The sequence below is a fragment of the Prosopis cineraria genome, unplaced genomic scaffold (assembly GCF_029017545.1).
Source record: "Prosopis cineraria cultivar Desert tree isolate PC_DT_omini unplaced genomic scaffold, ASM2901754v1 PC8, whole genome shotgun sequence".
Taxonomy (NCBI): domain Eukaryota; kingdom Viridiplantae; phylum Streptophyta; class Magnoliopsida; order Fabales; family Fabaceae; genus Prosopis; species Prosopis cineraria.
In genome coordinates this window covers 4,800,363-4,816,150 of record NW_026555339.1, presented here as the reverse complement: position 1 = coordinate 4,816,150, position 15,788 = coordinate 4,800,363, and the positions used below count along the sequence as shown (strand labels likewise).

At 35.1% G+C, this 15,788-nt stretch overlaps 2 protein-coding genes across 2 annotated transcripts; one reads left to right on the top strand and one right to left on the bottom strand.

Annotated features, from left to right (window-relative positions):
- The first annotated feature begins 8,466 nt into the window (after positions 1-8,466).
- LOC129318014 (uncharacterized) lies at positions 8,467-11,140 on the top strand. The gene is made up of 5 exons (XM_054962499.1): positions 8,467-8,781; positions 8,895-9,006; positions 9,801-9,874; positions 9,965-10,576; positions 10,750-11,140. Exons 1-5 carry the CDS (start codon positions 8,578-8,580, stop codon positions 10,867-10,869), a joined length of 1,122 nt encoding a protein of 373 aa, XP_054818474.1. The 5' UTR covers positions 8,467-8,577; the 3' UTR covers positions 10,870-11,140.
- A 480-nt stretch (positions 11,141-11,620) lies between these two features.
- On the bottom strand, positions 11,621-15,421 carry LOC129318013 (tubulin beta chain). The gene is made up of 3 exons (XM_054962498.1): positions 14,850-15,421; positions 12,691-12,960; positions 11,621-12,565 (listed from the first exon to the last, which is right to left on the bottom strand). The coding sequence occupies exons 1-3, from the start codon at positions 15,247-15,249 to the stop codon at positions 11,889-11,891; spliced, it is 1,347 nt and encodes a 448-aa protein (XP_054818473.1). The 5' UTR covers positions 15,250-15,421; the 3' UTR covers positions 11,621-11,888.
- Between the last annotated feature and the right edge of the window lie 367 nt (positions 15,422-15,788).

Sequence of the window (15,788 nt, the reverse complement as noted above, 5' to 3'; positions counted from 1 at the left end):
CAAATGCATAGTTATTCAAACTAAAACAAAAGAATACTTTATTTAAATTGTCAATAGTTCAACTTTCAATCAAAACATTAAAAAAAATAATTTGAAAACAAAATGACCAACCATGAATCCAACCAGAACAAAAAAAATAAGGGGTCTTAAAGTCCCTCACAAAATCATCAAAACAGATCAATCAAGTACTTAATACTTAGCACTCGCACGGTAACTCCCTATCATAGTGGTCTATGCACAGAGGGGAAGATCACTAGTCCAAAGCCTTCTTGATGTTGCTAGAACTATCACCTGCAAGTTAGCATAAGATAAAGGGAGTGAAATATCATCTCAGTAATTAGGATTTAATTCTTAATTAGATAATGCAAATCCTATAATAATTGCCAATAAGTCACATGTTTTATCTCACATGTTCAATAAAACATTTCATTCCAAATACTAATATTGCCCTTTCCCTTCTACATCAAGTAGTTTAGGATTTAAGCCAACAAGGTTCACCTTTTGGAAGTGTACAGCCTTGATTTAGTGTCACCAACCCTAACACCTTCCATCATTGAGCCACAAGAATGGTTTAGTGAAATGGGCTACACATAGGTGACATGATCCTTTTACCACCTAATCATAGGTATTGTAGTTTAGACTCATGCACTATTACCATATGGTAATAAAATATTAACCATAATTAAAAATAATCTTAAACCAAATCGCTTAGCATATCAACTGCACATTAAGTCTAAATCTTATAAACTACCAAGTTACCTTAAGTCACAAGTAAGGTTATACTTCGAATTCATTAAATTATTAAAAATATTTAAAGATTAGATAAACAGTAAAGAATTAAATCCCTAGCTACCTTTACCTTTCAAGTTAGAAGGGAAAACAAGCAATCAAGATTTAGTATAACTCCCAAAATTACAATCTATACTCCATGTGGAGTTAGGTATGGCCTATAGATCCAAACACTAAATGTAAGCTTTTGCTATAATATCTCTATTAATTAAATAAATAACTAGCATAGAAATTAACCTTAAGATAAATATGTCATGATAATCCTAACTAATTAAATCAATAATAAAAGATATCATGGAAAGAAAAAGATTAACTTTGGTAATATAAAAACTCAAAAGGTTAAGTAAGAAAAATCTTATAAAGATGAGATTCCATTAATTTTTTAATCTCAAAGCCAAGTTTAAAAGGTTATTTAAACATTATAAGTCAAAGTAAAAAGTATTGGAGAAGCATAAATATCAATTAGAGTTGAAAACAAGTCAAAACAAAGTAAAAAGGGTCATTTTTGCTTAACAGATATATTTGGCCATGGCTCATAAAAGGTTATTTAAACATTATACGTCAAAGTAAAAAGTATGGGGAAGCATGAATATCAATTAGAGTTGAAAATAAGTCAAAATAAAGTAAAAAAGGTCATTTTACTTAACAGATATACTTGGTCGTGGCCCATAGCATAATAAGCCACGGCCAACACTTCCAGTAAAGACTTAACTATAGTCAATTCTCTTTTGGCTGTAGCTAAATGCTCTCGACCACCCTTTGGCTGCGGCCAACAATTTTTAAGCCACAGCCAAGACTTCATTACAGCATTTGTCATTACAACTACCAATCATGAACTTTTGATGCACATAATTTTTGACTTAGACCTCTGATTGAGGTGATTTAAGTGCCCACAAATCAAAAATTTCATAATCTAATTAATGTTTTTAGTTTCACATCAATCCGACATCAGATGAAGAATTTAGACACCCAGAATTGAAATTTTACATTTTTTTTCCTTCTAAACCATCAATCAAGTACTCAAATCTCAAATTATAAGCTATTAGCTCACACAAGGGCTTAAATCATACTCAATAAGTTCTAGTACACTTGTCCAAATAGTCACAAACACCAAACCATCCTTAATACAAGAATGGACCACTTAACCTTTATAAGACACATGATAAGGAGGTAAAAATGTAATTTTTTACATTCAAGCTAAATGATCATTCAAAACAAGTAAAACCCATTTAACTAGTTAAAATATACTTGTTTAAGATATCTTGGCCCACTCCATGGTCAGTTTAAGGGTTGGACCCTACTAAGTTATTATGGCCAAGACAATACAAAATGCCTAAAATTAAAGTTTAAGGCTATTATTACAAGTGAATTTTAAACAAACATAAATCAATATGAAAAACCCTTAATGTTGGTAAAATAATGTCAATTACACCTATATTAACTAAAAACTTTACAAGATAAGCTCTAGTTCTTTGGCTTCAATGCCTTCCCCTTTTTCTTATCCTTATTATCTCTTGTAATGATATCAACAAACGGGAGTAAGATTAAACAATCTCAGTAATAAAAAAACTTAATTAAAGCATATTAAAGTGTGACACATATAAACGAATAAGCAATTTATATCACATAGGTCAATTACACATTAATCACATCATAACACAAGATAGTATGCCGCATGATTAATGCAACCATCTTATATCCTTCCTTATATCTTCTGACTGAACCCATAGGCTAACAACTTATATAGGTCTAGTTCATGCGATTGGATTAGCCCCACTCTCCAATTGTAAGGGGTCATCTAGGCAAAGGCTCCTTTACTCACTCTTCGACTATAGGTTCCCCTTACTCAAATTTTAGAGTGTCATAAGTGCCTAACCCACACTGTTCAATTCAGGATCAATGATACTAAGCATCGTGCCCGACCCATGTCATACCCGAAGGTTGTTAGCAATACTAACATTTAGAATAATAAAATATGCCAACCACTATGCACAAACTTAATAGAGGCCACACTACATGGATTTATCATTCTAGTCTTCTACTATTCTAATTTAGGTGCATTACATGATTTTTGACAGTAAAGTTTTGCTATCATTTAATAGCAATCGGTGCAATTTTTGACGTGCCTTATTTCTCTGTCTGACTTTCGATTGATGTAATCTAGGTGTTTACAAAGAGTTTTATCCTAGCTCTAGCTATTGGCTTTAGTTTTACAATCAAATTATCTCTCATTAAAAAGTTAGACATTCATTTTGAAATTTCCTCATTTTCACTGTTTCCATATAATTTGAGTTTTCAAAACTCATACCAAAAGCCAAAAGTTACAAACACCACCCAAACCACACTTAATGGACTATAAGGACCTGTGAAACACACCATATTAATAGCAATACTCATTAAACACATTTTCATTAGTCAATCCTTTAATCTCAAAAATAAAAAGGGAAGCTCTAATCACATAATTTGTCTATTAATCATCATAATCCACATGTCATACACAACTCTTGTACTAGTATTTTAGTCTTACTATAAATTTCACAATCCATACACATACACCCTAAGGTCCAAAATATACTATATAATATAAGAAACTCATGGTACAATTAAGTCATAAGTGGATTAATCCTAGTTGGCAATTTGATGCAAAAATATACACATAAATACTTCAAAAAGAAAAGGAGGCCTACTAATCGGATAACAATCCTATGCCTCTAGCTATTTTCCTCTGTCTTGTCCCTTTAAGCTAGTTTCTATAATAATGAAGATAATAGAGTAAGTACAATCACTTAATAATTAATATCCATCTAACTCATATTAATGCATGTTAGTTAATTTAAATACAAGTGGCAAAGATAATCAAATCTAAATCATTTAACATGTTTAAGAGCATAATTCAAATTCTTATTTATAATACATATGCCTATGAGATAATGATTTAGTAATACATTTTCTTATAGAAATAGGACTTAATACATGAATTGTTTCACTAGGGTCATAAAACAGACAACCATATGCCCCTTTTTATCACCATATCAATGATCACACCTCTCTTATATTCTCTTTATTTCTTTAATGCAAAACTGTGGGCTATAACACCTAGGGATTGTCTATTCATTGAGACTACCTTAACTAAAATATGCATAAGGGGTTACCAGTCAAGGCTTCCTATCTTACTAGTGAGTCACAGTTTCTCCCATTTCTCACACTATGGAGTGTCACTCTCTCTAGACTAACTTTCTTATTAAACAAGTAGATAGCTAGCTAGGCTCAAGTCCCTTATTGAATCAGTAAGATAGTCTTTTATTAAACAAGGGGGATAGTATAAATAATAAATATAGCCTAACCCTCAAACTCTGACAGAAGCCTTAACACGTAAATGTTAATTCTTTACCCTTCCTCCTAGGCAAACTCCAACTTTTAAGATCATGCAATGCATGAATATTCAATAATTAACATCATGGAGGTGTTCACTACCCAAATATGCACAATATCTCATATTCATTATATATTTACATTTAGCACACATCATCGGATTTCATAACGCATAACATCATTGAACTCTACTATCACACAATCGTTGAACTTCACTTAACATATAATCACATTATTAAACTCCACATGATAAACATTCATAAAACTCCCATGAAACACAATTTCATTGAACTTTTTACTTTTTAAGGCATTGAACTCTTCATAACACAACAATCATTGAATTTCACAAACCATATTATTAGATTTCATACAATCACACATTATCATGAAACCCCATTACACATAATCATAATTGATTTTTAAAATATTTCATGCCACATTGCAATTTAAATAACTTCACATACTCTAAACATAACATTTTAAAATAATAAATCAATTAACACACAAAATTATGAGAAATAGTTTTTTCCGGTTACCTTAAACCTTTGAGAGGTAAAAGTTTTCATCTCTCAAAAACTCACTCCCAAAGCTTTCACAAAGCTTGAATAGTGCCAATCTGCACACTTTATAATTAATCACAATGATTCATTAATACCCCTTTTTTGGGATAATTTTATCTCTTAACTCAAACCTTTCTTTACTCCTAAGATTTAATATCTTCTCTTACAAGGGTATCCATAAGGTTTTTTAGCTTCGCCTAACTTACATTAACTTCATTGAACTCTTATATAACCATTAATGGAGCCACATTGCTCTAACTATCATATTTATGGTGGAATTTTCATGTATTTAATGCCCTCAATGACCAACACTCACAAAGCAATAAATGCTAGGTTTCATTAGTTTAATCAATCTCAATTAACTCTATTTAAGTCAATGAGTACAAACCTATAGCTTTTATGGACTGAAAATCATCATTATCAATTAAACCCTAACTTTACAACTAGAGAAAATGGAAAAGAAAGGGAGATTCAAGCTTTAGAAACTTACCTTTGGTGTTTTAAAACTCTAAAACACTTTAAATACTCGAGTCCCTTAAGCCTTAGTAGAGCTCTTTTATTTCTCCTTTGGTTTTCCTTTGTTTCTCTTCTATTTTGCATTAGTTTCATGATTTTATTTTTTTTAAAAAAGTGACCATTGCCATGGCACATGGCACAAAGAAGTCTTTTCGCTCATTTGCTCACATGCATTGCAGTAAATTATCTAAAAGTAGTGGCATGTGGTATAGAACCTCACATTTCAAATTTTCTTCCTCTTTCATATTTGGGTGACCTGATTTCATTCGAACCCGCATTTAAAGCTAAAATTACAACCAAACACGTTTGTTAGTCTTCTCTGGCCACACATTTAACTAAAGAACTTAATTACTCTAATTAGACTTAATTAATCAAGTTTAAATTTTAAGGATGTTATATCAACTTTCTTCAATGGCATGTAAATGTTCCCAAAAGTAGCCATACCAAACCTAAAACGTTAATGTTACTGTTAGGGTTATATAAAGGATTGGATGGTACTAAATTTCGACCTAACTTGAAGTCTATTGTCTTTCATGAAAAGGACTGGGTTAGAAAATTTGTAATCTGGTCTTGTCTAATAATAATCCATAGATTAATAGGGCCAAATTTAATCCATAGGATTGGAAGACTAGTCTTATTAGTCTAATATTCACTTAGCTCTTTTTTTTTTCTTTTTTCTCTATAAGAGGCAATAATCTGTTTCAACCTAATAAACTTAATTAAGATAATAAAAATACTTATAATCATAATAAATCCATAATAGTTTCTAACAACAAGAAAAAATATTTTAGTTACAATTCAAATGATTTAAATTTATTATTTCAATAAAAATAACACTCAACAAAACTTCAACAATAATACATTACAACATCAATTTAAAAACAAACTCAATAAATTTTCATGCAATCATTTCCTTAACATTAATTACACTTGAAGCATTTATAAAAAATAAATTAATAGGACTAGATTAGACCATATAGTCTAGATGCCTATTCTCCTGTCTTCAGTCTAACTTGAAGAAATAGCCTAGTCTTTTCAATCATTTTGGTCCTGAAGGACTAGGGTTTATATGAATTGGATAGGACTAAGCCATCTTAAGTCGAACTGGGTCGAACCAGATTGGAGGACTTTTGCACAGCCCTAGTTACCACATGCTTAAGTAAAGTCCAACTCTAGGAATTTACAATCAATTAAACGATCATTATGTTTTCCATTTGATCTTTGAAAAAAAATATCATCTCTCGTTTAGTTTCCTAAACCCTTTTTAAATCAAAACTCAAAAATCTGTGAAAGGAAACCATAAATACTTTTGGGAGAATCATTTTAATTTGTTTTTAAAAATAAAACTAGATTAAAAAATTATGGTATTTTAAGAACTAAATTATCGTTTAGGTGAAGGGTCAAAAATATCCCTGAAATACACATGAAGGGTCATAAATGATTCTAAACTTAATTATGGATCATCTATATCCCTTAACTTTAAAAAATCACTGCTCTATTACCCTGACGCAATAGATATGTTATGTAGGTCCCACATATAATTTTTTTATTATAAAATTTTTGCTTATGGGTCCCACATAACTTTCTTATATTTTTTCCTCCTTCTTTTCCACGTTCTCTCTCTCCTTCATGCATACATCTTTAAGAACCAACAGGTATCAGAGAAAAGCAACAAAAACAGAGTATGCTCCTTGTTTGCACTCTCTTTCCGTCTATTCACTCTATCTTATTTCCTTCTCTCTTCCCTCTCTCTTCCCGACTCTCTTCTTCATTTCTGCTATAGCTGCCTCTTTCTCAAGCTTTCTCTTTCCTATAGGGAGTCCTCTGCCTTACATGCATGCATGCTCTGTTGTTGAACTCTGCCTTACACATACACGCATGCACATACTCTCTCTCTCTCTCCATACACATACGCGCACATACTGTTTTGGTTTTAGAGGGAGGTGATGGAGAGAGGGGGAGTTGGATGAGGCCATAAGGGACAGAAAGGGAAGAAAGAGCTTTGCATGTGTGCATCATCTCCAGCCCATCCACAGTAGTCACCAGAGCTATCATGGCATTAGTGAGGATGATGACCAGAAGGAGAAAGGAGAGGACGAGAAGAAGGGAGAGAAGAAAGTAGAGGAGAGAGAGTAAAGAGGGAGATTGAGTGAAGGAGAGAGAGGAAAAGGGAGTGAGAGAGACATCATCCTAAACCATGAACAAGCCAAACATTGACAGATTTGACAAAAAAGGTCATGACCCTATTAGAGACAACACAAGTGACTAGAAGGACATGGCTAGCCGAGGCTGTTGAGGATGGCCTTATAGCTGAAATATGTGAGGCAATCAGTATTGCACTGGTTTGAGACACATTTGAGGAGGTCGGCGAGGGAGGGGCTACGGGAGACGAAGTGACACTAGACTTATGGCTAAGATGGAAGAGAGAGAGGCTGTAAGGAAGAGAGAGAGAGACTATATGGAGGAACGGAGGGACGGAGAGATAGGAGCTAGGAGAGATGGGAGGGAAGGAGTATGTAGAAGGCACAAAATTTTTTTAAATTATTAAAAAATATAAAAATTTTTGGTAAGCCCTATAATGCAATATTTTATAATAAATAAATATTAAAAAATTTAATGTGGGCCCAACTAACGAAGGAATTGATGGTAAAAATGGCAGGGTAAAAAATTTAAAAATTTTAACGGTAAAAAAATATAAATGACCCATAATTGAATTTAGGGTCATTTATGACCCTTCGTGTGCACTTCAAGAACATTTTTAACTCTTAATCCTTGTTGTTTCACAAATAACTTCTCTCTAGACAACAAAATCCTACCAATAGTTGATTGTTTTTTAAGTAAAAAAAAGGAGCATATTTGATAATTTTAAACATCAATATATTTCATTTTAACCTTGAAATTAAAGAAGTCATTTTGTTAAAAATTAACATAATTTAAAATATTATTCTAGACAAAAAATTAAATAGCGAGTGTTTAGTTTTGAAATGTTTGCATTTTATGGTCAACAGTGAACACAGAGAAATAAAAGTTATAAATTGCTAATTTCTTTATTTGTAAAAAAAAATCCGAAAAATCTAGTTATTTTTTGGGCTTTCTTGGCCCAAAATCGAATGTTGGGCTTTTGCTAGGTGCCATGGTAATTCCAAAATTATGACCCAAATATAAAAATAAAGGAGCAAGGGGTGCATTTTTATTTTAAATATTTTGGGAGAAAAGTACGACTCATCAGTCTTCATTGTGCCTCCATTTCAAATCTTGCTCCAACGGTCTTTTTTGTTTCTGCTCCGAAACACTGAAACTCTGCTCTCTGTCTTTCCTCTTCTTTCTGCAATTTATTATCATGCGCAAGGCAAAAGCTTCCAACCTCTCCATTGAGCGGCAAAATTGGGAGAAAATTTTTAATGGAATGGTTAACATGTTACGCTCTCAGCAACAACAGCTTTTGTCCCTCGCCAGCGAGCGCAAACTTCTTGAAGATCGCATCCGAATGCTACACGAAGGATGGGAATCTGATATTCGTCTTTATAAGGATCAAATTTCTGAGGTATTTTCTCAACTGGGGTACAATTTTAACTTTTTTTGGGCAGATTGTCCGCTAGGGTTTAAGTACATGTATTTCTTAAAATGATTTCTTCTTTTCCCTGTAACGTTTCACAGATGAAGGGAGTTTCAATTTTTGAAGAGAAGAGACGACTACTAGACGGGGCGAAAGCAGAGTTGTTGCTGGGTTTAAAGCAGAGAGAGGTTTCTATTCTCAATTATCTTTTAGGTCAGTGAAGTTTGTGGATTCTGGGGTCTGTAAGAAAAGGGGAGTCTTTTGATTCTTGATAATCCAATTTTGTTCAATATATTATTATTTAGCGATTAAACATTACAAAATAATCTTCATCGAATTAAACGTGAAGAATCCACAGTTCTTTTGTTATCAGTTCTAGTTTGTTGGTTGTCTCTTAAATTAGCAGAGATAATTATTTATTTTGATATAAAAATAATTTTTTTCTGTGTGTGGTTTCAAAGAAAAAAGTCTCTGAGTTGAGGCGTGGAGGAGGCTATGGGCTGTAATAAAACCTACACATCAATGCCCTCTGCCCACAAATCCTAATTTCGAACTATTTGCATGGGAATGAGGTTAAACTTATAATTCCCACACACCTGGAAACCTACTTAGAAGATATTTGGATATGACACATATGTTGTATATGTTCTGAATGCTATACGGATGGTGATTCTTTATATATATCAAGCTTAAATGTTTCATGTATCTATCTCCCAGTATTTAGAAAGTTAGGATACGTATATGCCAAATAAATATATGGTTGTGAGTCTTTTGGCTGGCATGGAAATGTTTTAGATTCTATCCCCATGGTATCACTTTTCACTCCTCACATGGTTTGGAGATAGCATTTATATTAAGCCCCTTTACATTATCCATGGACATTTCTTTTTCATTGCCGTTTATGGGGAATTTTTATGAATGTTGAAAATTGGGGATTGACTCTATTTTTGTCAATTTGGATTTAATTTAATCGCATCATTCTTGGCTCTGTCCTTTTGTACTTGCAGAACACCAAGAAGATGAGTTGGCAGATTTTAAAGCTTGGTTTGAATTCCTTTCTCGGCAGTTATCTGATGCAGAAGTATGTCAACGTTGCATATTTCTTGCATTTACTGATTTTTGTTCATGCAGGCATCATTATACTGACTGCTGAACATTAACTTTATTTCAGGACCAAGGGAAAATATGTCAGGATACTGGCAAGAGAAAGAAAGGAACCACAGATAGCGAGAGCAAGTCTCTTAGGAGGAAGTCTGTTAGGAACATGGCACAAGCAGAGAACTGCTCCAACGAATTGGAAGCTGAACTGAAAAGGTTAAAGCGAGAGTATGAGATTGCTTTGGGAACTAATTCTAAGGCATCAGCACTCTTGACAGAAAAGGAATTTGTATGGAACCAGTATAAAATAATGGAGAATGAGTACATGAATAAATTAAGAAGCAAACATCGTGAATTGGAACTAGCAAATGAGAAGATAGAGAAACTTGTTTCGAGTATGGAGCAACTGCACTCAGCAAAGGACGAGACTATTTCAGAGTTAGAAAGTAAAGTGGGTACTATGGAAGATGAAAGGAAGAGTTTAAACGGAAAATTATCAAAGCTCTCGGAAGAGTTAGAGGCATTAAGGAAGTCAAGTAACACACAAGTCACACCGATTTTAAATCCTTGCACAGCAAGGACTAAAGGTTCTGGCTTACGATGCAATACTGGAAAGAGTAGTAGTCGTTTCAAGAGAGAATTATCTGTTCCCAAGGCTGCTGATCCTGCAACAAGCTGTGGAAAGGTATGCCTGTTGGGTGTTTCTTATTCTCATATATCCATCTGATGTCTGGCTGATTAAAAATTCAAATATTTTCTTCTGTCCCTCTCTCCCTCTCTCCCTCTTCCTTCTGGATGATTGATATTCTTGCCTTTTCGTTACAAGTCATTACCGCCCACTTTTCTTTCTCTGTCTAGGTTAACAGAAGCTCGAAGAGGAAGAGGGGTCCAGTTATTCCGGATTCCGCGACCCCAAAATTGTTCTCTTCCGATTTCAAGATTCCAAAACTGAAAATCCTTTCTCCAAACATCAGATGAAATCTAAAATTACCATTACACTCTTTTTTTTTTTTGAAAAAAAGAATGTATTTTTGTTGTACAATCATTCTTTGACGACCCATGCTTATGTAAATTATGTATCAGCCTATAGTTTGCGACTGACTTGCTTATTAATATTTTGATGTGCGTGGTTATTTAGGTCATTTTATTGGGTGTGCGGCTCTTGCAAAATGCCAACAACACTAACCTTAAGTCTCATTGTGTATCAAGAGATTGCTTGTTTGAGGATGAAAACAAATAGTTCATTTAATTTTTGTCCTGTCACAATTTTCATGACTTGAAAGTCCACAATGTATCCACCTTAACTCGTGACCAATGATATTGCAATAAATATAATGGATGCTGATATCTAATTTTATTTAATTGATAAGCTTGGTAATAGTTACACTTGTCATGATTCCCACCTGATAGGGATCTTCCACAGTTGTCGTGTAAGCTGTCAGTTGAGCTTTAGTCACTGACTTAGTGTATTTGATTTTTAATTTACATTTGTCTAAAATTTATTTGAAGAATTTAATTATTTGTTGAATTTAATAAAAATACATTTTAAATATAGTTTGAACTTATTTTTGAGGATTTTCCAAACAAATGAAACCAAGTGACACAAACCTGTCAGAAAAATATCTCAATATTCCCTATTTTTTCTGTTCATCCCTGTCAATGTGGACGAACATTATATACATGCTCACGAATAAACAAACAGAACAGTCTCACACTGTAGGACGACTACTTGCCAGAAAACCACCATATTTTATTGCATAAAGAGTTGGATACAATTCATAGTTTCATACACAAGATAAACATAATCCAAAATATTAACTCACAAGATAGAAAATCATGCGAAGAAATGTAAAATGTTTCAAACGAAAAGCTGATATAAATCAAGGAGAATTGTCTTTTTTTTTTGGGAAGAAAATAAAAGAGAGAGAAGGAGGGGGGAAAAAAAAGACAGTGACGGTAGCACGATTCAGGGAGGTACCATTGTTGAATTCGAGTTACTAATCCTCATAGGCCTCTTCAACGCCCTCATCATAGTCATCCTCCTCCTCTGCAGTTGCGTCCTGGTATTGCTGGTACTCGGCTACCAAATCGTTCATGTTACTCTCTGCCTCCGTGAACTCCATCTCATCCATCCCTTCGCCGGTGTACCAGTGCAAAAAGGCTTTGCGCCGGTACATGGCTGTGAACTGCTCGCTAACCCTCCTAAACATCTCCTGAATTGACGTCGAGTTCCCAACGAAAGTTGACGACATCTTCAAATTCTTGGGTGGAATATCACACACACTCGACTTCACATTGTTGGGGATCCACTCCACAAAGTATGACGAATTCTTGTTTTGCACGTTGATCATTTGTTCATCTACCTCTTTTGTACTCATCTTTCCCCTGAACATTGCAGATGCTGTCAAGTAGCGCCCGTGTCGTGGATCAGCAGCACACATCATATTTTTGGCGTCCCACATTTGCTGAGTCAGTTCCGGGACAGTAAGTGAAACGTACTGCTGAGACCCCCGAGAGGTGAGAGGCGCAAACCCCACCATAAAGAAGTGAAGACGTGGGAATGGGATCAGATTGACTGCCAGCTTCCTCAGGTCTGAATTCAGCTGTCCAGGAAACCTCAAGCAACACGTAACCCCACTCATAGTCGCCGAAATCAGATGGTTTAGATCACCAACTGCAACAAACCATTAGCAGAGAAATGAATAAAACTTATGATTGATCAGTTACGCCTAATCTGAAAGCTGATCGAAGCAATTGGGGCAGGGACGAGGACAAGGACTAAGGGGATATGGTACTCACAGCTCGGAGTGCTAAGTTTCAAAGTCCTGAAGCAAATATCATAGAGTGCTTCATTGTCAAGAACCATGCACTCATCTGCATTCTCCACCAGTTGGTGCACGGATAAAGTGGCATTGTACGGCTCCACAACTGTATCAGAGACCTTAGGAGAAGGGAAAACAGAGAATGTGAGCATCATTCTGTCTGGGTATTCTTCCCTAATCTTTGATATCAACAGTGTCCCCATGCCAGACCCCGTGCCTCCTCCAAGCGAGTGACAGACTTGAAAACCTGAACAGGATATGTACAGCAACATAAGTTTGATTTTCAAAACTCCTAAATGAGATATGTGATGATGAAAATATTTCCTTGTCAGTTGCTGCTACGTAATATTCATAGAACAACACCAAGAAGGCATACCAATTACGTTCTGTGCTTGAGCCTTGAAGTTACTATACAGCAAAAATGAACAAAAATGAACAAGTCCACCATGTTACTAAGATAATGCAAATGCAGATCAAGACGTTAAAAATGGCATCCTGTTTGTAACTGAAGTTAGTTTGATATTTGATTGAAATAATTTATCATTTTTTAGTTCAATATATTATTTTGTGTAGAAAAGAAATAAACTGACAAGAAGTTATTTGGATATTTCCTCTCTCACTATCCTATTTTATCATTGATTTAAAAAAACGCAAATTTTTTTAAAAATAGTTTGAATAAGTTTTAGAAAAGTGTAACTCTAAATTATTTTATTTTTGCATGAGAAATTATTCTCAGTACAGCTTATGTAGAGCAATAAAGAAAAATTGAGTTAATTATGACCACATGTCTCTCATACACTGGCAATATTTTATACGCAGTTTATTCGCGTCCTTAGCGATGAGCAGAGGCTTCTTATACCAAGGCAATAGTTAGGGGTTGGTCTCCCAAGTCCAAATTAATAGAGTCGGACGTGTTAATTTAATCTTCGTAAAATCGCTGAAATAAATGCATCGCGTCGGTGCCGTATAAATCTGACTTTGTTTTGGGAATCACAATTCGCAGTAGTGTGGTGGAAGAAAAGCAACTATTCATAGCTATAGATTTTTTTTTGCTGATTTTATTATCGCATCAGTAAGGATAAAGAAAGGCTGTGTGGTCCCTGCATGTCCCCGGACAAGACAATAAGGGCCCTGTTAATGTTAACTGCTCAGCCTGACCGCTGAATTGATGATAAACACAAGCAATCCGAGGGCTAAAAATTGGCATCCAAAATAAAAAAATAATAATAAGACAACAACGATTTCAGAGCAAAAGCTGGTGGGAAAAGATCAGCCGAAAAGATTCCAGATCTAGTGATCTATTGTTCTTCTTTCAACCGACCTACAGATGCTAGTTTAGCAGGAAAGAATAGATAGAAAATGGTTCTTACAAAGGCGAATGGAAGTAGTTCTTAAAAGTTTTATCCAATAATTGAGGCAAAACAGTTCGAGACAAAAAAACAAGTGACCAGAGCATCATCATATCAAATGGTGTCCATAAAGGATGAGAAAAAGGAGCTACGAATTATTTAAGAATAAGAAATATAAAAACTCTTTTGTGCATCAGCCTTTCTCATTGAGGTTTTGAAATAAAGGATTAAACGATTCGGTCTTTAAGAAGCGAATGGATAAATATGAGTTGCCTAGAGCATTTTCTCACTTAAAAGCAAGATCTTATCCTCTGTTTGTCAGCAAACTCCACTAATTTTCCGTAATTGTGTCCAGAAAGATTAACAAGAATTTCACGTGTAAATAAATGAATAACATCTAATCAGATGATCAGGACTGAAAAGTCTTCATCACGCAAGGAGAACGGTGGTCAAAACTGATAAAACAATTATCATGCGCCGTAGATATAAATCGCCGTGTCAAACAGACGCAAAACTTCATCACAAAACAAGTATTGAAATCAATGACAAAAGAATGGAGAACAGCATCTATACTACAGCTGCGTCGTTGCAAAACCATATAGGAAGTTCAAAAATACTCTGCTCATGCATTTCAATATGCGATTTAATCAACCAAATTCGAGATCGAGCATATGACAAACAAGCAAAATATGGACCAAATGTTGGAAGAAGGAATAACGTCAATGTCTAAAACAAGGGAATACGGAACGGAGGAAATAAAACTGAAATTCAGAGAACCGCAGGTTACCTTGTAAGCAATCGCAATTTTCAGCCTCTTTGCGAACCACATCAAGAACTGCATCAATCAGCTCGGCTCCTTCGGTATAATGACCTTTAGCCCAATTGTTCCCGGCTCCGGACTGTCCAAAGACAAAGTTATCCGGGCGAAATATCTTGCCATAGGGACCCGATCTGATGCTGTCCATGGTACCAGGTTCAAGATCCATGAGCACCGCCCTGGGAACATAGCGACCGCCCGAAGCCTCATTGTAATAGACATTGATCCTCTCCAATCGAAAATCCGAATCGGCACCGCCGATGAACTTTCCGGTAGGATCGACGCCGTGCTCATCGCAGATAACCTCCCAGAACTTGGAGCCGATCTGGTTGCCGCATTGGCCTCCCTGGATGTGCAATATCTCTCTCATGGTCGCAGTGAGAGGATCGAACAAGGATGAGAAGAGAGACGGTTACGGGAATAGCAGGGAGGGAAGCGAAGGAAGGGAGAGCAAGAGCATGCAGTTATATGGACGAGATGAGAGAGAGAGAGAGAGAGAGAGAGATTAGAAACGCAAGTGTGTTACAGAATCAGAGGTTAAAAATGAGAATGAAAATGTGAAGCAGATGGTAAATGGATGAATATATTAGTACAGTTCTTTTTGTTTCAATGCGATTGTGCCGTTTCGATGTTGATGAAGAGTGGGGCACCCACGGTACGGGCAGCACCACCAACAAACCCAGCTCACGTTATGACTGTGAGGCCCACCTTTCTCACCATCCTACCGTCTTAACGTGCACCCTCCATACATTTCGGTGCCATGTAGTCATAACCTGATCCAAACAAATATATTAAATTAGAATTACCCATCATCATTGTCACAGGGTGAATCCCCTCAAAAATAATAAGATCGGGTTCTATAAAAAGTTAATCCTTTGAACTAAAATTTAAATTTTAATTAAAAAATGT